A 23835-nucleotide genomic window follows, 5' to 3' on the forward strand; every position below is an offset into this window, starting at 1 on the left:
ACGCTCCGAGCTACTGCAACGCCCCCGACGTTCTGCATGCCTCATTCTGGTACTGTCCTGGTGGCGGCGCTTCTGCATTTTCGAAGGGGCAAGAGCTCCTGTCCTCTTCGGACTTTTAGTTGTACGCTTGCCACTACAGTTACTACCCCAGGCACCATCAGGGCGAGTCACGGCGCAGCGAGCCATGCTGACCCGCGAATGGGACGTTTGTCAGAGTTTCCGGGACACTTGTTTCTTTCAACAGAATCTCCGTTCAATCCACTCATCAACATGGCTGGGGTAACCGGAGGAGACGTTCTTCGCAATAGCGTGCGCCACAATGCCGCAGTAAAGCAAGCTGAGAGAATCACAGCCACCAGCCGTCCAATGAGTCAGCATACAGATGACGGATGCCTGACAAAGACTCATCGTCCCGGTCGCATGGGACTGTCCGCCAAGCAAGAGCATGCAAATTCATTTGGGCCACATGCATGGTGAGCCCCGATCCGTTGCGATCGCTGGCTGCGCGTGCGCAGCGGCGGCCTCCCGTCCCGCGTTAAGTCGGACGCGGCTATCACAGCTGGCAGACATCGCGGAAGCCGCAGTGATTTCCCGTCAACATGCCGCCCTCGGAGGGCTCATAGTGGGTCCGCAGCGTCTAAGAGTAGCCGCCGATGTCAGGACGGGGAGTCAATGTAGTGCCAGTAGCTGTTGCCTTCCCACACACGGCGCTCCTGTCATGCTCAGCGGCCATACCACGGTCATGCGCCCCCAAACCAGCCGGAGCCCTACGCAGCTCATGCGTCAAGCAACACACGCTGCAAGCCGAATCCGCGGGGGCGCGTTGCTGGCGCGACAACTCGGTACAGCGGGCTGCGGGCAGTACTACGGGCTCCTGCTAAGTCAGTCTACTACCTAATATGCCCCCCTCCAGCTGGGCTACCCCCGCACCCGGCTCCGAGGTCGAGGGACTACTAATCGCGGTGCTAAATTTTCTAGTACGAGCACATCACTTGCGGATCCCAATTTCGTTCCTCGCAGGCACAAGAAGGAGGTCACTTCGTCTGGGAGTGACTGCTTGCTGTAAACCGACTCATCTTGTCGCTCATTCTGCATTGCTGGAAAGACGCGTTCTACGCGGACAGTGCCTGCCTCTCTAACTCCTGGAATCTGCGACAGTAGACATCTCGCACGGGTCAGAGGTGGGAGGTGGGACGCGACCCTCCCGCGCCTCCCTAACGAAAAGGCGCTCGTTGCGTTGTGCTGCAGCTCTTTATAATGTAATGTGTTCAGAAGTGTGTCGGATTGCAGCGTGTGAGAGGATGGAGCGTGTGAGGAGTGACATACTTGCTTTTTGGTCTGTTGGTGCGTCTTCCTGTGGAGCCAGCCCGGCAAAGCCACCTGCAGGGTGTTTGCGGCCTGGTACGTGAGACAACGCCGGCGCAGACGTGAAATGCAACACGATGACTTTGTGTTACACGTTAAATCTGTGTAGGCGCGCATTTCAGGTGTCTGATGATGTGGCCGCAAAGCGTAACGAGCAGGACACCTCGTTTCCTGTAAGAAGGGTTTTACTCGCACTCTCGACGTTGAAGTGTTTCTTTTTGAATGAAGTCTACCTCCTCCCCGAGATCCACAGTCGCTAAACCGCTTTTCTCGCTTTTTTCGGGGACTGCGCGACCGGGGCACGGCTTGCTCGCAGTCAAAACCAGACGTGTTGCCCCGCGCTCAACGAAGAATACGTTCATTCTGCGTCGGGGCACCGATGCCGCTGGCAAGTGCATGTTCGCTCGCGGCGCTCCAAGTCAACACACACGTGCGCGACAGTTTGACAAAGGACGCCGAGAATCCCACGATAGCAGATATCGTAAAACCGATCATACTGGCCTTTTATCAAGATGGCGGGGCCGCCGTTCCGAACGTGCTTCCTGACTTCCGTCCCCGCCGGCGAAGCACGCGGTCGCGTTTGCAAGAGGACTGGCTGACTACTCCCGATCAATACCCCTACTTGACGAGTGAAGAGCCAGACGGGGAAGGACCTGAAGAGCCTTACTCTCAGGCGAGTCAAGCTTGTAAGGATAAAGGCGATTCTGAAACTGCTCGAGGGGTGCGCACCCCCGGAACGCAAGAGTTTGCACAGGAGGACGCTCTCTTCAGACCTCAACATAAACAAACAGAATCTTCAGAAAACAATGTCGACCAAGAACGGCTCCACGGAGCCTGTGAGCCCGGGACTCGGAAAGTGAATGCACCCCTTCCTGACAAGAGCCGCGGTCACGCCCAAGATGAGGAGGGCTTCCGACGTGTCCCAGCTCATGCCCAGTCGTCCGTGCCGTCGACAGCGTCCACCTGCACCTATGCAGGCGCTGGCGGTGATGGATACGACTCTGTAAGGAACCTAAACATAGACAGGAGTTCGTCAGTCAGAAAGTCTGAGTCAGAGGCTCTTCGGGAGACCAGGCGGCTTTCTTGCTCCGAATCTCTTCGCACGAACAGAAAGCCAGCCGAGGAAGACAACTCGACATCTCCTTCGGCAGACGTGGACGAGGCAGGACTGGCTGCAACACGGTTGGCCCCCGAAGTAACGTTGGTCGCATCTGGTGAACTCGCCGACAGTAAGAGGTCGAGAGTGATGGGAGCGGACAAGGAACAAGACTTCACACCGCGACATAAAAATGCAGACGCTGCAAGCAGTCTGTCTAGTTCTGGAGACTTGGCAGAGGAAGAGAAGATAGGAGTATGTGAGGATGGCAACGTGTCCGAAGAGACGAGAAAAGAACAGGACGCTGTTTCGATGTTTGAAACGGGCCCGGAATACATCCACCCGCAGCTAAGGGAAGCGATTCTCAGTGTGACTGCAGCACTTGAGATTCAGCAACTCTATCCTCCGAGGAAAAAGCCAAGCGGTCACGAAGCCGCTCGCTGTGGCGTTTTTGGGTGCCGGGAGCAGGAGCAAGGCGTAGAGAGCAGAACGGCTCACGCGGCAGGCTCAAAGGAAGAACAGAGTAGGGACGCATACAGGTGTAGACCGGGGAAAGAGGAAAGAAGGTCGGACACTCCTAAGTTCGAGGCCGAGTCTATAAACGCCAAGTTTGTGGAGGCCGGAGAATGCGGAGCTAAAAGAAGGAAAGTGGCTTCGAGTGACGGTGAAGACTGCTTGTCGAAGGCTGAAGGCCAGATTTGCGGATTGCGGACCACCAATGACGGAGAGAAAAGTACAGGGTGTCCGCAATCCAGAACACAAGAGCTGTATGATGCTGGCGTTTGCGCTTGTAACGCTTCCCAGTTGGAAGAGCACTCTTCTGAAGAGACCTCCCTTGGGGCGGACAAGAGAAAAGTAGCTGGTGAGGCAGCCATGACCACCAAAAAGTAGCGGGACGACTTCATCCCCTACTCTGAAACATTAAACAGTAGCAGACTGAAGTTCTTTTAGTCATATGAGCAGGCTCGGATACAAAAGGCACTTGAGCACCGCGGGGACCACCGTGTTTTGTTCGCATCCACGTGGTCTGTTGGTGCAGGCCAAACTGCTTTGAGTGACTCCCACCCCAGGAAGCCAGATGAAGAGAAGGAAAATCACGGCGCTACTTCCTCGTGGGACGACTTCTGTTGCTGTGGAGAGGGCACAAGAGACGAGGCTGGCGAGGCGGTTTGGATTGCTCGGGGCATCCTGCCCTACGATGTGCTTTACGGACGCTGGAAAGGTTTTCTTATGAAAGTTGCCCCTACAGGTAATACAGAGTGTCTACTATATACAGAAAGGAGCTCCAGCTGACTTCTCCTTGGTTGACAGGAAGGACGCTTGTTTGTCCTCCACTGAATCAGGTTCGCTGCGGTGTCTGTGTCTGTGGAACTGGTAGTCGCGCATTTCTCCTAGTACGGTCAGTATCAAAAGCTTCAGATCGGCAGCGCCTCGGATCTTTGCGTGCCCGCCCAGCAAAAGTGACCCTCTGTAAACGTGAAAAAGTGCGCAATCTTGCCTGTGGACCTCAAAAGCCGCACCGGTGTATGGGCCAGGTTTTTGTGCCGCGCATTGTGTGGCGGGGCATGCGACGATGCCTTCATGGGAGTCAAGCGCTCTTTGTTTCTTGGTCTCACCGAGAGCATTGCCGTAAGGTATCTGTCCGTGCTGTTCTGGTCTCCGTACGGAACTCGTTCAGTTGGAACCTAAGTACGCTGTGAGATACCTATACAAAAGGAACTTGACAAGCATTAACAGATTTATATGAGAGGCGTCAGCTGCAGAGTTCACTGATCTACCTCGCCCGGTTTCAGGAGGGTCTGCCGACTGATCCAGCTTTCAAGTACATTACACTCCGGCCTGTAAAGCTCACAGGCACCGTTCATATGCCCACAGCCCACAACTGGCGATCTATCGGCTGCTGTGTTGCACTTGCCTTTGGCCGACACGGCAGTCTGGGGGCGCCCCCGTGATTTAGACTGCCTCCCTGTACATGCCCTTGTTTGCTCCTCGCTTCCGGGTTTTCCGCACTGCGTGTTTCTTGTCTTTTGGTGCAGCGTTGTCTGCGCTGTTTGGATAGGTTCCCTTCGTACGTTAGTTCACCTGTGTGCATGTGGTCCGACAGTTGTCGGTGCAGTCTTGTGTTCGACTGCTGATGGTCCTTCGCACCCGGACGTTTGCCGTACCATACTGCCGCGGAGAAGCTGTTCTTGCCTGATTCGCTCCTTGGTAACTCGTTGCATATTTTTTTTCCCCAGATGGTGCTGCATTTTCTTTTCCTGAACAGTACGTTAACTTTTGTTTTGCCTGTCCAGTGCCTGCTTGGACGGTACTTCGTGTGATTTATCTATTTTCACATCCGTTGCTAAGGACGCGCCCCTCAAACTTACGTGGCCTTGAGGTGCCAGGAGGAGAGATTGTCAGTCATAGAGGCTGAATCAAATACTGGTTTTGCAGTCAACTCCTTTTGTTGCGGCTCGTTTGTGATTCCTTTGTAGGCCTTGGCCTGGCCTCTTACTTTGGCCGGTCTTTCATTTTTCATGTCCTTCACGAGTGTCTGCCTTCTCTCTTGGAGGAGCTTTCATACACCGTAGCCGGCTCGTCTCCTGCTGATCTTCGGCGTTTCGTCCTGGCGTTGGCAGAAGCTGTCGGCCTGTCAAGAAGACATGCGAACGACCTATTCCAGGAAGCTTCATCTAGTCGTGCTAGTCGGCTGGAGGTAAAGACTAAGAGGGGTACACGCGGCTTGAAACTTTCAGACGTGGACAAACAGAGCACGGCAGCCCCAAATATTCATAAGTACATCGAGAGGACATATACTGGCACCCGCGTACTTCGTATATTGCGGACGGCACGAGCGGAGATTCATGGTGTGTGTGTAGGAAGCTACGTGCTTCTGCGTTGAGCTGCCGCTGCGTGGTATGCGTCGAGGCAATGCAGAAAGTCATCTTAATAGCACGCGCACGTCCGCACGTGTTGCCTCCTCCTAAGAACGTTGTCAGGTTTCAAGGGGCGCCCGGCGGCTTTCGGCACCACGCATGTAAGCCTAACGACGGCTCCACTGTTGCAAATGCATTTGCAGGTCATTTAGATGAAAGACCTCTCAAAAGGACGAGAATAGATCATCTGTATTCAGCCAGAGAGAAGCTTGCTCCAGCTGTTGTCGGTCATCACTTGTCCTCGCTTCCGTGTTACTCTCCGATCATCGTCCTAGGCTCGTGAGTGTGCTTGTATTTGCATCTCGTTATACCGTGCGTCAAAGATGAAGCCCAGACACTCTGCACTGCCTGCGAGACGAGCTGGCTCTACTTCATACTCGCTGCCTTACTTCCTTTCCTTTCAGTCAATTCTCCCTTCTGAAACGGGCCTAGGCTTTCTGCATCGTGATGCAGGAGGCGCACGAGAAGAGGAATTAGGAATCATCAGCTTCTGCTGCATCACAAACGATCGCCAGCCCTTGCATATGGCCCAGCTTGTGACAGCCAAAAACATCTTCTCACGTCAGCTCCCGAAAATGCCCCGGGAATACATTGTTCGCCTTGTCTTCGACAGACATCATTTCACTTACTGTCTTCTTAAACAAGGTCGCGTGATTGGTGGTGTGTGTTTTCGGCCGTACGCGGAGAAGGTACGTCGATCTATTTATTTTGCTGTATTGCATGCCTCTTGTGCATGTGCTCCTCGGACACGTGGGTGTACCGTTTCTCCGTGGCACGCGCAGGACCGCGACACAGAGTATCTTTATGTTGCTCCACTCAGCATCAGGAGATACTCTGTGTTAGCGTGTGCTAAGTGGCTGCGCACACCATGCGTTGACAGCAAGCGGCTCTCGGATTGTGTTTTAGAGATAGAGACAAGAATTTGCATGGAAGGTCTACCTCACACTGAATGTCGTGAACGCAAATAAGAAGTATCCCTCGGCTCGTTATTGTACAGTAACGCGAACTGAACGCTTCCTGCAAATTCCTTGTGTTCCCGCAAGACCTTCACTCCTTGATGTCGTACCAAAGCTCCTTCTGTAGTACTGCCTGGGCAATACCTGGGTGAGAAAGTTGAGTAATCTCCTCTCCAGCGAAAGCTTGCTCGCGGTTGACTCGATTCAACTGCATAAGAGTAGGTGTGTATATTCGCTGTACGGATGGAGTGGGGAAGTACTTTTCAGCAAGGCTTTTTCTTCGCTTTCAGTTGACTGATTCAAATACATGGTGACGCGGGTTCATGGAGTACGGCAGTGTTACAGCACCCGCAAATCAAGTTTTCTCGGAGTTGCATGCGGACGGAAAGTAGGCAATCGGCCTGGAAAACTTGAACGGTGGAGTTCATCGGCATCCTCTTGGAACCGGCGTGGGTGTTGCCAGGAAAACACTGTCACCTACTGTGCACCGACGACAGCGCCTTGGGTGTCTATTGACATAACAAAGACAGATCCGATGGTGGTTCAGTGTCTCTGCCTTGGGCATGGAAAGTGACCTACTATACAACCTTGAGACACAGCGGAAGCTGCTATGAGTGCAGTTGCGTCAGAAAAACTTTCGGGTGGCAGATGCTTACATTGGGCTACCGATACATGAGGGTTTCTTTGGACAGGCTGACGGTCTGATACAGGAACAGACCGTGGAGTGTTAAGCAGTGTTGTCCATGCATATTCAAACAGTTCGGTGTTTCTCTACTTCTGTGAACGCCTTTGTCGCGGTTTTTTTTCTCCAGAAGTTCGCGGAAATTGCATTTCTTGCCATTTCCTCCTCGGAGCAAGTCAAGGGTTACGGGACACGCTTGATGAACCACTTGAAGGAGCATGTCAAGCGATCGGGGATTGAGTACTTCCTCACTTACGCCGGTAAGGTCGTGTCTGGTGTGGGTTCCGTGGTTACTCCGGGCCACTCCGTGCCTGTTGGCAGAACTACCGCGGTCCAGAACATCACAAGCCGTGAACGCTAAAGAGACAAAACGAAAGCGCCACACGTCCAGAGAGTGCATTCCGACGGTGCAGCTTACTGGCGGGCACGCCCTCTATTGTGTGAGGCGTTTGCTTGGTACGGACGTCTTTCTTCTCGTACAGACCTTCGTGAAACCGGACTGCCCAAAGCATTCCTTCATGCCTACAGATGCGTGTATTGCCTCGTGGTATCCCGCAGCTTCTGCTGGTGCTTTTCGTCGCATCTGCCTCGGTCCCCGGGGGCGCTGCTTTCGTTGTGTACAGATAATTTCGCAGTGGGCTATTTCAGGAAGCAAGGCTTCACCAGTAAAATCAGCATGTCCCGAGACCGGTGGATGGGGTATATCAAGGATTATGACGGCGGTACCTTGATGGAGTGTAAAATTAATCCGAAGATTAACTACCTGCAGCTCTCACAGCTCCTTGCCCGTCAAAAGATTGCTGTGAAAGGGTGTGTTGAGAAACACTGCTCTTCACTTGTCTGGCCTTCAATCACCTTCTGGAAAGTAAGGAACCCCACGAATAATTTGACCGGAAAAGGAGAACAGGAACAAGCCGCAAGTACGAGGAGTGAGAGGGAAGCTGTCGAGATGGCGGTCGCGCTTTGTTCTAGACGCTACCCCTTCATTTTTATCGGAGTTCGAATACGCTTTTTCACACTTGGTTGTGGTACTCTGTCTATCCACTCTTTTTCACGGTTTACGGTGGCGACCAGTGTCCTACGTTTGGTTACTTTTCCAAACACCGTAGACCTTGCGCCTGGTATCTCATGGGGGATGTGCTCCCCATTCTTGGATTGTTTCCTTCACTTTCAGGAAAACCCTGGCCAGCTGCTCCCACCGTCCGAGATTCCAGGACTAGCCCAGCTGGACACAAAGAATGAATTGCGGCACTTTCTTACGAACAATGGGAATGGAATGGGTTTCGGGTTTCCCGGACCGGCTGCAAGAAATGGGTTGGGCCGGCCTTTTGGTTTGAGCCGTGACGGATTGAAGTTCGAGGGCAACAAAGGCGCAGGGGGAGCAGTCATGTCTCTGAAGTCTCAAATATCTGCCTTACTTTCTTTGCTCGAAAAGCACAGCTCGTCTTGGCCCTTCAGAAGGCCCGTCTCTGCGGCGGAGGCCCCGGACTACTATGAAGTCATTGCTAGACCCATGGACATTAGCACTCTGAAGAAGAAGAACCGTCTCGTGAGTGTTCTCAAGACAGAGCAGAACTGCGTAGAAGCAACCGCCTACTACCAATGTTTTGGGTACGACGCCGTGCCACCTGTACTGCCGTTCCTGTTGTTCATGACGTGGCAAACGTATACGGCAGATCACGTAGATCTACTTCCACCTGATGTGTTAACCTGTCGAAGCACGGNNTTCCTGTCTTTGGGGAACGCGCGTAGACACTGTGGAGGGTTGCCGATGGATTTACTGGGTTGTCCGCTGTGCTTCTCCGGGGATCAGCAATCACGCTAAGACAGCTTTTAGGGAACGTGGTGATCACCGGGTTGATCTCACACTTTTGCGTTTCCCAATCCTTTCTCCCTGCTTTTCAGGGAGTCTATAGGACAAAGGCGGCGTTCCGAGAAGACTTACTATTGATGTTCGACAACTGCCGCCTGTACAACTCTTCAGAAACGATCTACTACAAGTACGCCGACGAACTCCAAGGCTTCGTTTGGCCCAAGCTAGACCTCCTCACCGACATGTAGAAGAAGGCACTGAAAGCTTCTCGTAGCATTGGGCTGAGTGTGGTTTGTGGACGGAGTATTCAAGTGTCGCCAGTGGCCCCTTGTTGTCAAATTGGAAGGCTCGCCGTGGTGTGGCTGGTGATCCTTCCATCCGCGTTTTTTGTCCTTTCTGTACTGCGCAGCCCATCCTTGCGGAAGTGTCCGTGACAATGCAGCTCGGGTTTCTTTCGGCGTTAGTAGAAGTACATTTTCAATGAGCAGTGTCCACACACATAAGCGTGAGCAGTGCTCGCTGCCAACTGTGCTTGGCATCGGAGTCTGTTGGGGCGTAGGACCAGGCGCGGGCCTTTCTGGTCCACCCGCATCGCACCGGATCGAGCAAATGGCGTACATCGAATCAGTAACACGATTGCCGAGGGCTCCCTGGGCTGCGGCTGCGGACGGCGGCTTTTTTAAGCCATTCGTAGTGAGGGTTCTTCTTTATTGCTGGTTTCGCAGTCTCAGAGATTTTGAGATCACGGACTATTAGGTGCGAGTTCTGACTGTCATTCGGGAAGCATCTGCGTGCTAGGGTCACGCAGGCATTTTCAATCAATTTGCCCTCGTTTGCTGCCGAAGGCGACCCTCTGAGGAGGTGCAGAAGAGTAGAAGCGTGAGGGATGCAGTTCGGCAAGAGGGCGGCTCGCATCCCATGCCAAACGACACATTACCATACATAACAGAAGGACCGCGAGTGCTCTAGATTAGTCCCGAGCGAGCCGACGTGTTGCGTTTTCGCCTGCCTGCTCCCCTACCTTGCTTTTCAACATTGCATCTTTGGGGGGCCACTAAGTTCTTCGGAGATGCCTCGGGCGTCCCACGAAATTGTGCTGGCTAATAACGCTTGGCTTTCTCAAGCGGGACTGGACAAAGTAACCCCCCGGCAGCTTGTGAAGTGGAAATAATCATCGGGGTGGATCAGGCGTGGCAGCTGAGCAGCCCAGTGCAGACCGTCCACTCCGGTGCGTCTGGACACTGTCCGAGAGAGAAGTTCGCAGGCTGTCCGGAGAAGCGAGGACTTCCACGAAGTGTGCTGAAGACTAGAGGGCCTACGACAGCGAATCTCAGAAGAGGGGCCGCCCTGTGTGACACTGTACTCACCCCTTGGGAAGGGCTGCCCCGAGGCTGCTAGGCTTGGTGCGTACCACCGCATGCATAGCACACGTTATGTTCAGGGGTGTTTGTACCTTTCCCGTTTACAGAGTGACCTTACACCGTTTCTGCCGCCCCCATCGTTTCCCGTATAGTAGTGGCGGGCCGCTGCTACCGGCAAAATGCTCGCCTGAAGAAGCCACGCATGACAGCAGGGGCACCAGGTGATGTGCCACCGTTGCGGTGTGCCGTTTGACTGTAGCATTTGAGAAGGCTTGCGCCCGTGTCTACTGTCCCGTCGGGATGGACTAGGTACGGATCAAGTTAGCGTGCAAGATAGCAATAGAGAACAGGCTGGAGGTGGAACTGACCCTAGCATCCTTCTAGAGTAAACCGTTGCACGTGGAAGCCAGTAAACGGCACTGCCGGCAAGATGGCTCAGCGACTGAAACGGAGATCGAAAACTGCAGACCGTGAACGAGGGAAACCAGCCGGTCCCGGTTAGGTTGCTAGGGCGCAAGATGCCGCTACGGCGAGGCCATCATCCAAGAAATCCTGCAACCGGCACCCGAACTGGAAGCAACGGCTGCCCGTGGTACGGGCTTCTGCAGCCGAGTTACCGCGCAATGCCGGCATGTGGAGATGGGAAAACGTGAAGGTAGAGCAGTCCGAAGGACTTCCACGTCCAGGTATAGCCCGCCGGTTTCTCCCGCCGAGATTCCAACAGTTTCCGGGAGAAGAGATAGGTGGATGCGTCACATGGAGCTCATAGAACATCCAGCTAGGACGTGAAGCAGAATAAAACTTCAAACCGCACGACAACGGCAGGGTTCGAACCTGCGCGGGCAGAACCCAATGGCTTAGCAGGCCACCGCCTTAACCACTCGGCCACGTTGTCAAAAGCGACCGTTCTCAGACTCGCCTCTAAGATGAAGAGGCTGACGAGCTGGAAGGCGTGTCGTCTCTCGAGGCTAGGAATTGTGTCCATCGATCGTTTTAAGCTAGAGGGGAGCGGCTGCGGATGTATACAATGGAGCTGCTCAGCGCCACCAGGAATCTTACTGCCGTACATGCAGAGTAAGACAGTGACCTCTCACCTGCCGAATCGTGCCAGAAACCCTAAATCCTGCCTCAAACCTGGCCTGTCCGTAGGCTCACCAAGGAAACTCTCGTGAGGGCGGCGGAATGTCTACGGGCAGAAAGCGCAGGGCTGAAGATTGAAGAGGCTGGATTACAAACTCTACTTTCTCGGAAGCTGTCGCGTAACTACGCGTATAACGTCGTACACTACAGACTAACTGTTGCTTGGCAGCGCTGCATGTTGTGTCCCGATGTCGGTGCTGCTCCTCAAAGACTATAGCCTACACGAGAGCTAGCCAAGCGGCATGCTCTGCAGTGGGGGCTCCTTTATTGCCCAGGCGAAGAGCCCTTCGAGATCATCTCCTCATATTGATGATTACTGCGAGGCTACTCAGTGGAAAACCCCAGTATAATGTGGTTCCATTGAGACATTGTCTCCGAGCAGCAAGCGGGAATCGCCTCAACGGCCGCAAGTCCACTGCCGTACGGTGAACGAAGTCCTGTTGCACATGTGACGGTCTAAAGAAAGACAACAACATCTTTTCATGCTGAGGAAAAAACGGCAGCTCTAGAACGTTCCTGTACGAAGCAGAGGCGTAGGGAAAGTCAACGAACGGGCCGACTGTCGGTGGGTGCTGGCCCCTTCACCACCATTCGTTGACATCGCGTTCTCCGCTGACAGAAGAGAAAGAAGCCTGTACGTGGCGGTTGTCCCGGAAAAGACTGCCGCATTTGCCAGGCTTTTCCTTATGGCCAATTCCCCTTCAAGCTGAGCACCGCTCGTCCACCAACTGAGGACAGAGCTTTTTGTTCTTGATTTGCTCTCAGTGCGTCTCGGTTGCCAACAGTGGTCTCGACAGACTACGGTGAGTAGTCTCCATCTTCGAGATTCAAGCCTTTCCTGCTTTCCTCATCCCGTGCGAACGCATCGTTGTTTGGCCGGGTTCTTCCCTCTTCGGCCTCTATCGGCCTCATCTTCATGGGCACTGCATTGACTGGATGCTTGTGAGTACCTTATCGCGCTCTGGCGGCCGGTCTTCTTTGTAGCTACTTCCCTTAAGCAACGTCAGACTTTCTGTACGTTCTAGTCGTTTGCCTCCTATTCCCTTCTTGGACCCGTAAGTCTGTTGCCGTAAAACTAGGATCGATCATCTTGCCACGCGAAGGACCTTTCTTTTGTCTGCTGTGCAGCCTTCCCGCTGGCGGCTTTGACACTTTTCTTAGCCGAATGCGGTTCAGTGTCCGAGGCGCCTCACCGCGTGACCAACCATCAAGGAGTTGCTTGTTTTTTCTTTGTTTGTTGGACGTTTGCATCCGTCGTCCTCTCTCCGCTTCTGCTTCTCTGATTTGCTCTTTGCTATGCTAGCTGGGAGCTGATACGGAGGGCGACGGCGTTCTCGGCTTTCTTGGCCTTTTTTTTTCTGCTGTATCCCGCCCGACTGAACGGATGTCAATGATGGAGGAGAGAGTCAGGGTGCTTCGAACTGTACTCCGAGACCTTGAGGATCAATGCTCCGTTTCCTCGTTGCTCGATTGAGTAGTAAATGCCATTCGCATGTGTGCCCAGGTGTTTTCTGTTCTCAAGACGCATCGAGGGAGCATTAGGTGTTTTCTGGCCGATGTGGGTTTGTACTGGTTTCTTCCGTTCGTCCTAACACTCTCATTCTTTTGTGCTGAGGGTGCGCCGCAAGGAGCCTTCCTTTTGCGGAGCGCGACGGACCTCGAAAGCGTACGTGGACTCCTGGCGTTTCATCCCGGCACCATGAAACGGAAGCTGCAACACGCTAGGGCGCACCCAGCAACCATCGGCGACCAGGAGAGTAGTCTGTGTCTCCACGGCATGGGCGTAGCGGGATGAAGTATGAAGCACACCTTGAGAAGACATGATGGAAGAAGCGCACAGGCACCCGCACACGGGGAAAAACTCAGGATAAATGTTCTAACCGTACCGAGATATACTTACCTCGGCTTTTTGGCTAAATGGTTCGGTGGCGTAGGCGCGCTGTATCATGGCGCGATATTGCGGCAATCTGTTGCTGCTGCGGACGCGATGGGACTGCGGTAAGGCTAGCTTATGTCGCGTGGGAGTTGTTATCGAGTATTGTGCGTGGCCGGCTACCGGCGTGAAAGTAAACGTCGTCTTTTCTTCAGTTGTTTGTGCCCCAGCGGCAGAGCCACTCTGTCTCCTCGTCTACCTTCTCATCAAGCGGGAACAAGGTATGCGTTTCCCTTGTTCCAGATCTGGGTGGTCCGCGTTTCAAGGCGGTGTCCGGGATTACTTGTGTAGATGCGCACTGACGGCTCTTCTCCAGGCGCGTTCATTCGTAACTTGCGGAAGAGAGGTCACTTTTCACATAGCCGTCCTGTCTTCGGAGATGGTTGTTGTTTTCTAGGGCTCAGCGTACTGTTCCCCTTGTGTACCTGAGAACGTGTCCATAGCCGTCGGACATCGCAGTTTCTCTTTCCATGTACACTTACTTCGTGGGAGCAACGCCGTGGTTACAGAGACACATCCGGTTCCCCAACACAACCGTATAGTTCTTTGGTGACCTGTCGGGGGTCGCTGACAGAATGTCCCAGGCATGAGTGTCGATAAACCCTGCCTCTTTGCATGTCGTGATACTTCTGCTGCAGGTGCAGCGGGCTTTAGGACTCAAACTGATAAGCGAGGAAGAACAGCGAAGACGTGAGTGGTGCCTGGGGTGCCGCCTCAGGAGGTACTGACGAGACCGCTTTTGTGTTAGTGGATGCCCGGTGGTGCTCTCCTGTGCTCGGATATCTGTTCTTCCTCGGGCTTGGAGATATTCTAACTCCCGAAATGCCACGTCCAAGAACCAGACTGCGACCACAAAAGCCCCACGTGCTCCGACGCGGCCCCGTGCACCACATGCATGCACGGTTCACGTTACATGGCGTCGCACGTGCTGGAGTTGGTTTCCCCGAGGGACAGATGTCAGCCTTGTATTGTGGAGCTCTGGTTCGGTAGTTGTCATCACGTCTACACTGCCTCGTTCTCGGAGGACAGATCACGACCAGATGTTCATTTATGCTTTGGTTCGGCGCTGTGAAAGATTCTGCGTTTGTTTCTGCCCCAGCTACGGTGCCGAGCTGGTTTCTGTCTTTTCGCATCTATGACCCACGTATTCTCCTTCTGGCTGTTTGTGCCATGGAGTCACCTGCGTAGATACCAGCTTCACCTTTGGAGTTCCCCGTGTCCTTTCATCTGCCTCCGATACGCTTTCTTTTGCCGCCACACCGTTCCGCAGCTGCCTCTCATTTGCCGTGATTGCACCACCCTGGCTGTTTTTTCTGTTTGTTTGTAAACATGTTTTCTCTCAGTGCTTCACGCTTATGACCCCGAGACAGACCGGTTCGCTGGTCCGTCTAATGAGTCACCTGAAGCCACTAAGGCTGCAGCCGCTGCGGCAGAGGCAGCCGCGATGTATCCGTTTCGTTCAAGGGGAAGCTTACGTTACATAGGAGAGGCGTTTCTCTTCGACGATTTCTTGCATGTCCCGCCCGAAGGAAGTGGGTCTAGAAGTTGCCTTGGGTGTCGCGCGTCCCTGGTATCTCCCCTTGAGCCCGAGGGAGGAATTGTTCTCCGTCTGCGGAGAGCACGAATAGATAACGAGAAGAGAGGCTCTCGAGAGATTCGGCATCTGTCCTCAAGAGACTTGAATACCTTGAAAGAAGCTGGAGGTGATTCCCCGACTCGGACCGACAGAGTATCTTTTCTCGCTGAGTACAGTACGACGGGTGGCAATTCCTGGTTGAGAGCAAAGAAAGACGAAGGCAGGTACCGCGAAGACAATTCGACGGTGGAGACGCTAACAACGTCTGCGACGTCGCTCGATGGTAAGAGGGGTACGGGTCTAGGAAGTTGCTTTTCCCGAGGTAGTGAAGACTTGTCTTTGTCAACCGCACGTTCACCCACAGGTGGTTTCTCGTCTCCACCACGAGATGGGGATGTTTTGCTTTCGGGACAGAAGCCGCCGGACATCACCCCGGGACGGCTAGTCGAAAGTGATGGCATTCGGATCACGGATCTTGTCCACCGGGAGAGGAGACGAGTACGGGAAGAGGGCAGAGATGCGGGGGAGGCAAATTCAGAAAGCGACGAAGATGAGTTTCTCTTCTTTCCAACACGCGTGTATTGTTCGGGAGGTTCCCGAGGCGAAACAGACATACCGAGTGCGGCGGAAGCAGTTGCACGCCTCACAAGCCGACAGCCGGGTGATGGTGTCTTCGGGGGCGATTCGTCACGTGGCGTGTTTCCGGCCGGGCATCCGCTTGCGGAGCAGGGAGCACTGAGAGAGCGAGAGGATCTTGCCGGTTCTGTTTCGAGTAGCGAACTGAGGGAATTGCGTAGTGAGGCTGAAGGCCAGAGAAGTGACGACGGAAATGGCATTAGAGAGCTTGGTGACTCTGGCAGACATATGGTAGGAGGTCCCCTGACTAACGAAAGCTGTCCGGGTCAGTGTAGCCGGCCCGGCTCCACGGGTAGTCAAGACGGTGACATGCTGCAATATATGGGTTCCACACGCGTCTACGGAATCCCGAGGAACGGGAGACCTGCAAATTCGTTCGCCGGGAGGATGTTGGACAAGCAACAGCTGAGCAACCAGAAATCAGGTGGAAACACTGTGCCAAGTACACTACGAGATACTCGGAGGCTTTCAGACATCGACAGACAATGCGAAGGAAACGGAGACGGGTTCTTGGCTGGGGGAGGGCGTCGTGCGTTCGCGATGATAGATGCTTGTGATGATGCTCCTGCACAAAGAGAGGCACTAGCGGCAGCAGGCCTGATAGACGCGGCGAGGCGTTCTGCTGGTTGGTGTACAGCCAACAGACGAGAACAAAATGGACAAGGAGAGGTACCATCTGAAAGCGAGGCGGATCACCTAACAGGGTTTTCCCCGCGGGTAGAGCCAGCAGCAAGACGACAGCCGTACTGTGCCGGCCGAGGGAGTGCTGGAGCTGGAGAGATAGCTCACCCATCTCATTTTCAGCGCGAACTGGAAGGTGGTACTGACAGTGGGCTTGTTGGTTTATGCGGACCAGATAGTCAGCGCCGGAGACAGAGCGGCCGCTTCGAAGCTGGTCTTGAAGACCTAGCCCGGACTCGCAGACACGAGGGAGCGTGTGCGAAGCGTTACTCTAGTTTTACAGGGCTCTCTAGACATGACAGCAGAGATGCCACGACGCGGCCGGCTGGCTTCTTCAGAGAAAACTCTCATACCAGCGATGCTGACGGTGTCTGGCCCGGTAGCTGTTCTGCATGTGATGTCAGATCGGTTGGGAGAAAACTCCCCGACATAGGCGAGCGAGCCGCTCATGATCTGTTGGAAGTGAATAGCTATGAGAGACCTTCAGATCAGGCTCCCGGGGAGAGGGAGACGAGAGACCACTCGGGGTGTGCACCCACCGGCTTCAGAGGAGAGCATTATAGCACTATCCGGCGAACGGTTTCGTTGGGAGAACGGCACTCTCCTGTTTCTTCCGGCCCCACTTGCCCAGTGAAAGAGGATTTCAGGGTGGGAGCTAGGGGGGTATCTCTTTCAAGGAGAGTATCGCCATCGGAGATCTCAGGATGTCTTCGAAGCACATTCGACTGGGTACGAGAGCGGCAGGACGGCCATCACGAGGCAGATAAAGTGATAGAGGCATGTCGTGCAAGCACAAGAGGAATGAGCGAGGATACACCCATTTCCAGGCGAGGCAGGGGCATTAGCTTTCCGGAGCAATCAGAGGGAGACGAGGAGAGAATGAACAAAAAGGACGCGCTGCTGCGTAGATGGCCAGGGAGACGAAGCCTTGTTTACTCCCTCCCCGAGGGGGATATTTTGGGCCCAGCTAGAGGCAAAGAAGATTATGTGCTCTCTCAGGGTACTGGCGAGTTCTTTAGCCCTCGAACTCCTCGTAGGCCTTTCTCGAGCTACAGAGTAGATCCACCTTGCAGAGCCGCGTCCTCTGGTCACACGGTTGAATCAAGAGCGCCTTTCACAGGGAATCGTTTTTCCAGTCTGTCGTTTTCTGATCGGCGCCCTTTTTCTTCGCATCTTCCGTCTTCCAGCAGTGGAACGGATTCTCATGGTTGTGCTTTCGAAGACGTGAGAAGTTTTGCCAGCACGCGCTCTTTTTCTGTCGGGAGTAGAATCTGTCGCCAGCCGTCGGAGAAAGGTGAACGGGATTTACATTGCCACGATTATTCTGACGGATTTTCTCCAAGAGATCCTACAGTATTCTCCCCGTCTAGCCGGTCTGCGAGCTTTAGGGAACGCGACTCTATCAACAGTGGCAGGGGGTGGCTAGGGCGGGTAAACCCTGAGGAATTAAGAAGAGGCATCGAGGAAGACACAAGAAGACAGCGGACGTGTACGGGTAAACTTGTGACCGAATGGGCTGACGGTAGGAGAGAAGAACACGGACCGGTGGTACCTCCGGGACACGCAAGGAGGTCAAGGGAATCGGGTGGCTTCGAGCCGTTCTACAGGAATCGGGGTTCTTCCCCAGGAGATGACGAGAGCTTCCCTTTGAGAACGCGTGAGTCGTCTGCCGATAAACTTCTGCTAGAGAGAAGAGCTGTCTCTGCATCACCCGGTAACTACCCGAAAAGGGCGTCAACATCCTCCAGGGTACAGCTCAGTGGAGAACGCGAAAGGCCACTTGTTGTCGGAGGTCTACATCTGAGTGGTGGTCTGCTACCTGCATGCAGCCCTACTGGCGAACCTGAAAGCCGAAGAGTCGGATGTCCACGCCCCGTGGGTGCTCCCAGTGCTACAAGTGAGGAAAAAGAAAGTCTAAGAGGTAGTGGATCGTATTCAGATCGCGACAGTCTGTACCTCACTCCCCGAGAAGAATGATCAAAGACAAAAGGAGTTTTGTACGGATGGGTGAGTAAAGAATCCTTTTATGATTCAAACAGTTCTTCCGAGTATTGAGAAGTGGTGTTTTCTCTTTTGGGTTTATTCTTCAGGGAAACTTTTCTACAGGAAAAGTTTTTTGTATCTTGGCAGATCAGGTTGTCACGTGAAACAATGAAGAACGCTTCCGGACACGAGGCACACCACTCTCGACCAGCCTAGCTTCTCGGTTGGAGAGGATCGCAAACTAAAAAGAATGCAGCTCCACTCACGAGTTAGCTAGAGAGGAAGAAAGGAACCCGACCACTCACACGCGCTCGGCCAGCAAACAGCACGGGAAACGTGTGACGAGGACGTTAGCCAACTCCCGCTTTATGTGTGTGCGGCAGGCAGCGGTACATGCGCTGTTGTCGAGCGGGGTATGTAACAATGTAGAGGGGAAAAGGCTTTCTGTCAGAGAAGGCCCCCTGTCACTGCATCAGCGGGTCAATTCAGAAACCTCACGTTCTTTTCTCTTTCTCTAGTACTCTATTTAAACCAGGACGCTTCTGCGTTTCGTAGTACGCACACAAGCGCGATCTCGTTTTTCGTTTCCGCAGGTGTTCAGATTTTTTCACAGCTACAGAAGTTTCTTCTGTGACTTTTGACCTGCCGTACGGTTTGGCCGCAGGTAATCAGACAAAAAAGATATGAAAAGGGAAGATGGCCAACCCTTTCAGAGCGAGTTGTTCTTTCTTCGTTCTCCTTCTTGGCCTGTCAAAATTGGACCGACTACCCTGTGTAGACAACGATGAAATTCAATGCCCAGTCTCGAGAAGCAGTTCAAGGCACCGGACCGCTTGGTGAGGTCGTGTGCTAAAGAAAAGTTTGCCGCGTCCGTACTGTTGCTTCAGTCAGTCGACCGTGCGCGGGGTATCAAGCCTATCTCTTACCCTGACATCTTTACTTGTCTTCTGATATCTCAGCAGAAGGCCGTTTAGTGAGTTAGGAGGAGGCAGAAAGTTCCCTGGTAAACAGCTATGGGGTACGGTGTTCGAATACCGCGCCATCACGCGATAAGTTCGCAAAGCGCGCTCCCCAGGAGAATGGCTCCCTTAAGGTGTCTGTCACAAGACAAGCTCGATCCAGGCTGAAGAGTAGGTGCACGTATCACATGTAGAAACGGCACAAATGGCAGAGGCAAGTCGGCTACTGGGGTATACCACGAGCAACAATCGGCTCGAGTGAGGAATGCATGTCTTTCATGTGGCATGCATGCTGTGAACTGTGCTAAAAAAAGGGACGTGGGAGGTTGCGTATATGTCCGACCTCCTCGAGGGTCCGGCCCCTTGCTCAGTCACTGCTGGTCCACTAGTCATCTCAATAGTCTCCCTGTCAGAACGTCCCGCGAGCATATTTCTCAAGTGATGAGTCCGAATAGGCCATCCATATCGTGCTTCTCCAAGAATCCGGTGGGGTGCTCCCTCATTCACAGTAGAAGATCCCCTGGCATAAAAGACGCCTTTGCTTCCTAAGTTTCTCGGATCAGCTACTCGTCTCTTTCGCGTGTCACCCCTGCCACCGATTTTGTCTTCGGTGATATGTCAGAGAGGAGAGAGTGACTGGGTGTCGGCACACAACACTCATAAACCCATCCCTCTCCAGTTCACTGATTCAAACCAAACAGAGGACGGCAAACAGTGAGCCGGTGAGAGAAAACCACCTGTATGTCTTATGATATTGCCGGAAGCTTTCTGGTGTTGCACGCGGGGCAGGGTATAACAACAACACAGAAAAGAAGACACAGAGACTTGCAGGAGTCACTTCACACAACTCAACAACGCTCGCATACCATGCGTACATACTACATACATATGCACACCTCTCAGCATAGAATAGCATAAATTCCACGACCACTTCGATGGACATGCATGCTCCTTCACGTTGCTCCAGCACCGACTTCCCTCTCTTCCGCATATCGCCACACTTATCCATACTTGTCGCGCCGATACAGTATACATACTCATCGTGTAGATACAGATACGCACACTTATACACGTGAACGCGTGAATGTATACATATTCACACGTATTTGTGCACATGAAAGTATTCAGGTGAACAGATACGTAGTATTCATATTAAAACCCAGGAAGGACTCCACCAAGCTGGCAATCAAACATAAGCTAGCGCGGAGGAATCCCTCAGGAAAAAAGACAACACTCCGGCGAAGACATAAAGAGGGAGAAAAACCCTGCCGACTTCAGGGCTCTCCCTCTCTCCTGCCTCAAAGGGCTAACACGAATGAAAACATTTCTTGCATGAAATCTCACTTCACCCTCCCCGTCTAAAGTATGATGTAACTAACATACGCCACTCAAGTCACTGTCATACCACGACTGGCTACTTTCTTTCTGTTTTTCTTTCTTTCGCCTTCAACCCGTGGCCACATGCGTATCACCATCACTTGAGTACCATTCCCAGAATCGCTCTTCATCGTTTTTCCTCTGTAGAGAAAAGAGGACGTGCTGGGGCAGAAAAGTACTACTCCATCTTCCTGATTCTTCTCGTAGGTTCGTCTCTCTATCGTGCCTCGTACTGCATCACTGAAAAGTGTACAGAGAGGAAAGGAGAAGACACACAACGAGTAACACACGTCAACTGCCGACTTCTGAGTATGAGGGACTCGATGCCAACTTTACCACAACACACTCGATGCGGACTCATATACTCCCAAGCTATACAACTTAGGTAGGCCTTCTTGTGCAGAGAGAAAGAGTTCTCAGGGACACTTATACGAAGAGATCAACGGAGATTGGACGGCGACTACTAATTGCCCCTTCACGTTTTCTTCTCCCCTGCCTCCTCTCTCGGTCTGGTACTACTAGAGCAAGGCTCTTGAGGCTCTTGGCATCATTCTGACGATGATGCAGAGCGCCACAGGCAACAGGAATAAGAAAATTTCTACAGAAACAGACCAGGCAGTGTGTGTTGAGTGTGTTGTCACGCTTTATGTACATACACTCCACCGTGTCCGACAAAAACAAGGTGAGTTTTGTAGAAGACTAGAAAGATGTTTCACTACTGAGAAGACAGCGATTTCGAGAAGCCTATACAAGTTACTCAGGGTACGATCACGAGAGGTAACAAGTCACCCGCCTTCCAACTTCCCTCGATGAGGGCAATGGTGATCCGTGTTGCCAGCCTATGATAAGATATCTCTGTCTCTCCCCCGATATCAGAACACTTCGCATTTCACTGGCAGGCATACGACCATGTACGTACCCTTTGCACAACAGTTAGGGAGATGGGTGTATTCACTAATTTGAATGGCACAAAGACAAGGAGATCCGCCTGATGCCGAAATACACCGACGACCCTCCGCTCACGCTGTATGTGATAGATACACTCATCTGAGGAAAGCGACTGCTATACGCGTGCAAGTAGCCGTAGTATCAATAGCCATCTTAAAAGATGACTGTTGATACTACGAGCAGGGAAAGTTATATGAGCGTATGAAGTGTGCGAATGGATGCCATAACCAAATCTCAAACAGGGAAAGTACCGGAAAGATCGACGGTCCAAAACCTTAAACAGCGAGACAAATAAAGGAAGAAGAGGAACAGACAGAAGCAGCCTTCCTTCATTCTCACTTACTTTTTCTTGACCTTTTCTTATAGAGAATACGCGAACCACAACTACGGCAGCGAACTGCCGCATTCGGTTGAAGCATGACATCACAGCCACACTCTGAAGCACAACACAAGAGGGAAAGCGAAAGGAAATAGATAAGAAGAGGACGGGAAAGAAGAAAGAAAAGACGTTGGTGTGGATCACCATGATGAGAGGAAAAACACCATACTTCCACGCCATGCGAGACAGACACGAGCGACGTTCCCTCTGTACGGCGCCTACAGCGTCCTAGAAATACAAGCATATCTACATGCATGTGTACGCGTATGAACAAGAAGATTACACTGCAGAGTACCTGCGCTTCTGCATCAAACGTAGACAAAGACCCGCACAGACCAAATGGCAATGTACGTATACATGCATACACATAGCCGAAGCCTGCAGACAACACTCTAGTCTAGTCCAGGGGTGCCCACACAAGCATATGTAAGTACATCCACTCCCGTCAAATGAAAATGTATATATATATATATATATATATATATATACGTATGTACATGTGCCTCGGCTCTGCAGCGGAGTAGAGAAATGCTCCAACGACCGAACCATGAATGAAAAACGCTCTTCATTCAGGACACACGCATTCATCTACTTATCTATCCATCTACCTACCTACATACCTTCCTCTATTTCCCATGCATGTATAAAACCCAGCGACATGTAGAGGAAGCAAAGACACCAAGATGAAAGGAGGATTCCCTGATCTATTGACCGAAGTGTCTCCCCTCTCTCTCTATCTACTTCTTCTTCCACACTGTACTTGGCATTCGATCGTTTCTCGAAGACTCACCCCCACAGATATACGTCACAGGATCTGGTTGACCGCCGGTATCATCAAGCCCCCCTAGAAACTGACTGCCTCCTCCTCCACCTCCGCTACTTCCTACATTCATCGTGTTTGTATCTCGTGAGAAATCAGGAGAAACCGGCGACAGAAGACGAGGAGACAAAATAGACAAGAAAAGCGTCGCTGATGTGGTCAAAACACGGAGGCCTCTTGAGATGAGCCGGAACCAAAATCTAGAAGCACAAACGCGAACAGAGAAGTTTCTTTCTTGAGAACGCACGGGAGGAGCGTGCGCGGAAAGAAACGGGAAAGAACAATCTTAGCGGTGGGATGAAGAAAACGATGGCAAGGCTTGCACAGCAAGTACAAGAAAAAGAAGTGAAAGAAAGGAGAATGTCGCACGGGGGCCTTTCTATGACTGGCTAGGTCAAGAAGATGGTTGAGAAAAAAGAAAGATGGTAGAAAGAAGCTGATGAATAGAAAACAAGAAACCCTGACGGGAGAAGAGCGGGGCTAGCGTTTACCTCGATTTCTTTTCTTTCTCCTCCCGCCCTAGAAGCTTCCCTCTATTCTCAAGTTCTATAAGTGCATGCAGACGGCATGCCATCACGCCGCGGGAGGTACTTCTGTTCTGGCTTGGTGTGTACCTTGTCTTGGAAATACAAACTTCTTCTACTTCTTCTCTCACCTGCGAACAGCTGTTCTCCTTTCTGACGACTTCATTATTCCACCTCCTGAGATAGGGCTCTCTCATGTCCCTGCGTCCCTCGAAACAGGGGACGACTGCTAAACTCTGTCGATCGATGGTCTCTGTTCCTCAAATCGATGTTTCCCTTCACGCCGAGTGTAATCTCAGTACACATCGGGTCGGGTCTGCATACTCGACCTCTAAGCAGAGGGCCTCATACTTTATTACTCCACACCCACAGGTACATTTTTCTACCGTCACATCTTCTACTTCTAAGGATTGGACTTTCTTCTTTTCTCCGAGGATATGTTCAGAGGAAATGAATGAATGAATGCTTAGATCAGAATGATGTCCGAGCGGCTGATCAGTACTCTGCTGGGCGGAAGGAACCAATGGAACTGTTCCCTTTCTTCTATTTCCTTAAGGGGCTCGACGTTTCTCCGCCCGAGTGGCGGCTGTTTTGTCACGGTGTGTGAGACAAACGAAAGGCTTCTTTTTTTTTCCCTCGTTTCTTTGGATTCCATTCTTTTATTTGGTCATTCTCCTTTCCTCCTCCT

The 23835-nt window shown here is 52.5% G+C and overlaps 3 protein-coding genes across 3 annotated transcripts; 2 read left to right on the forward strand and 1 right to left on the reverse strand.

Moving 5' to 3' along the window:
• The first annotated feature begins 837 nt into the window (after positions 1-837).
• On the forward strand, positions 838-9087 carry CSUI_000115 (histone lysine acetyltransferase gcn5-a). The gene is made up of 8 exons (XM_068060349.1): positions 838-3323; positions 3501-3710; positions 4939-5159; positions 5784-6068; positions 7148-7277; positions 7641-7882; positions 8192-8566; positions 8923-9087. The coding sequence occupies exons 1-8, from the start codon at positions 1745-1747 to the stop codon at positions 9076-9078; spliced, it is 3198 nt and encodes a 1065-aa protein (XP_067927677.1). The 5' UTR covers positions 838-1744; the 3' UTR covers positions 9079-9087.
• Positions 9088-11592: 2505 nt separating this feature from the next.
• Positions 11593-18304, forward strand: CSUI_000116 (uncharacterized protein). The gene is made up of 3 exons (XM_068060350.1): positions 11593-13329; positions 13903-13954; positions 14608-18304. The coding sequence occupies exons 1-3, from the start codon at positions 13249-13251 to the stop codon at positions 18132-18134; spliced, it is 3660 nt and encodes a 1219-aa protein (XP_067927678.1). The 5' UTR covers positions 11593-13248; the 3' UTR covers positions 18135-18304.
• Positions 18305-19879: 1575 nt separating this feature from the next.
• CSUI_000117 (uncharacterized protein) lies at positions 19880-23084 on the reverse strand. Its single transcript, XM_068060351.1, has 3 exons — positions 22594-23084; positions 21768-21860; positions 19880-20716 (listed from the first exon to the last, which is right to left on the reverse strand). The coding sequence occupies exon 3, from the start codon at positions 20213-20215 to the stop codon at positions 19934-19936; it is 282 nt and encodes a 93-aa protein (XP_067927679.1). The 5' UTR covers positions 20216-20716; positions 21768-21860; positions 22594-23084; the 3' UTR covers positions 19880-19933.
• Positions 23085-23835: the final 751 nt, after the last annotated feature.

Source organism: Cystoisospora suis (genome assembly GCF_002600585.1).
Source record: "Cystoisospora suis strain Wien I chromosome Unknown contig_45, whole genome shotgun sequence".
Taxonomy (NCBI): domain Eukaryota; phylum Apicomplexa; class Conoidasida; order Eucoccidiorida; family Sarcocystidae; genus Cystoisospora; species Cystoisospora suis.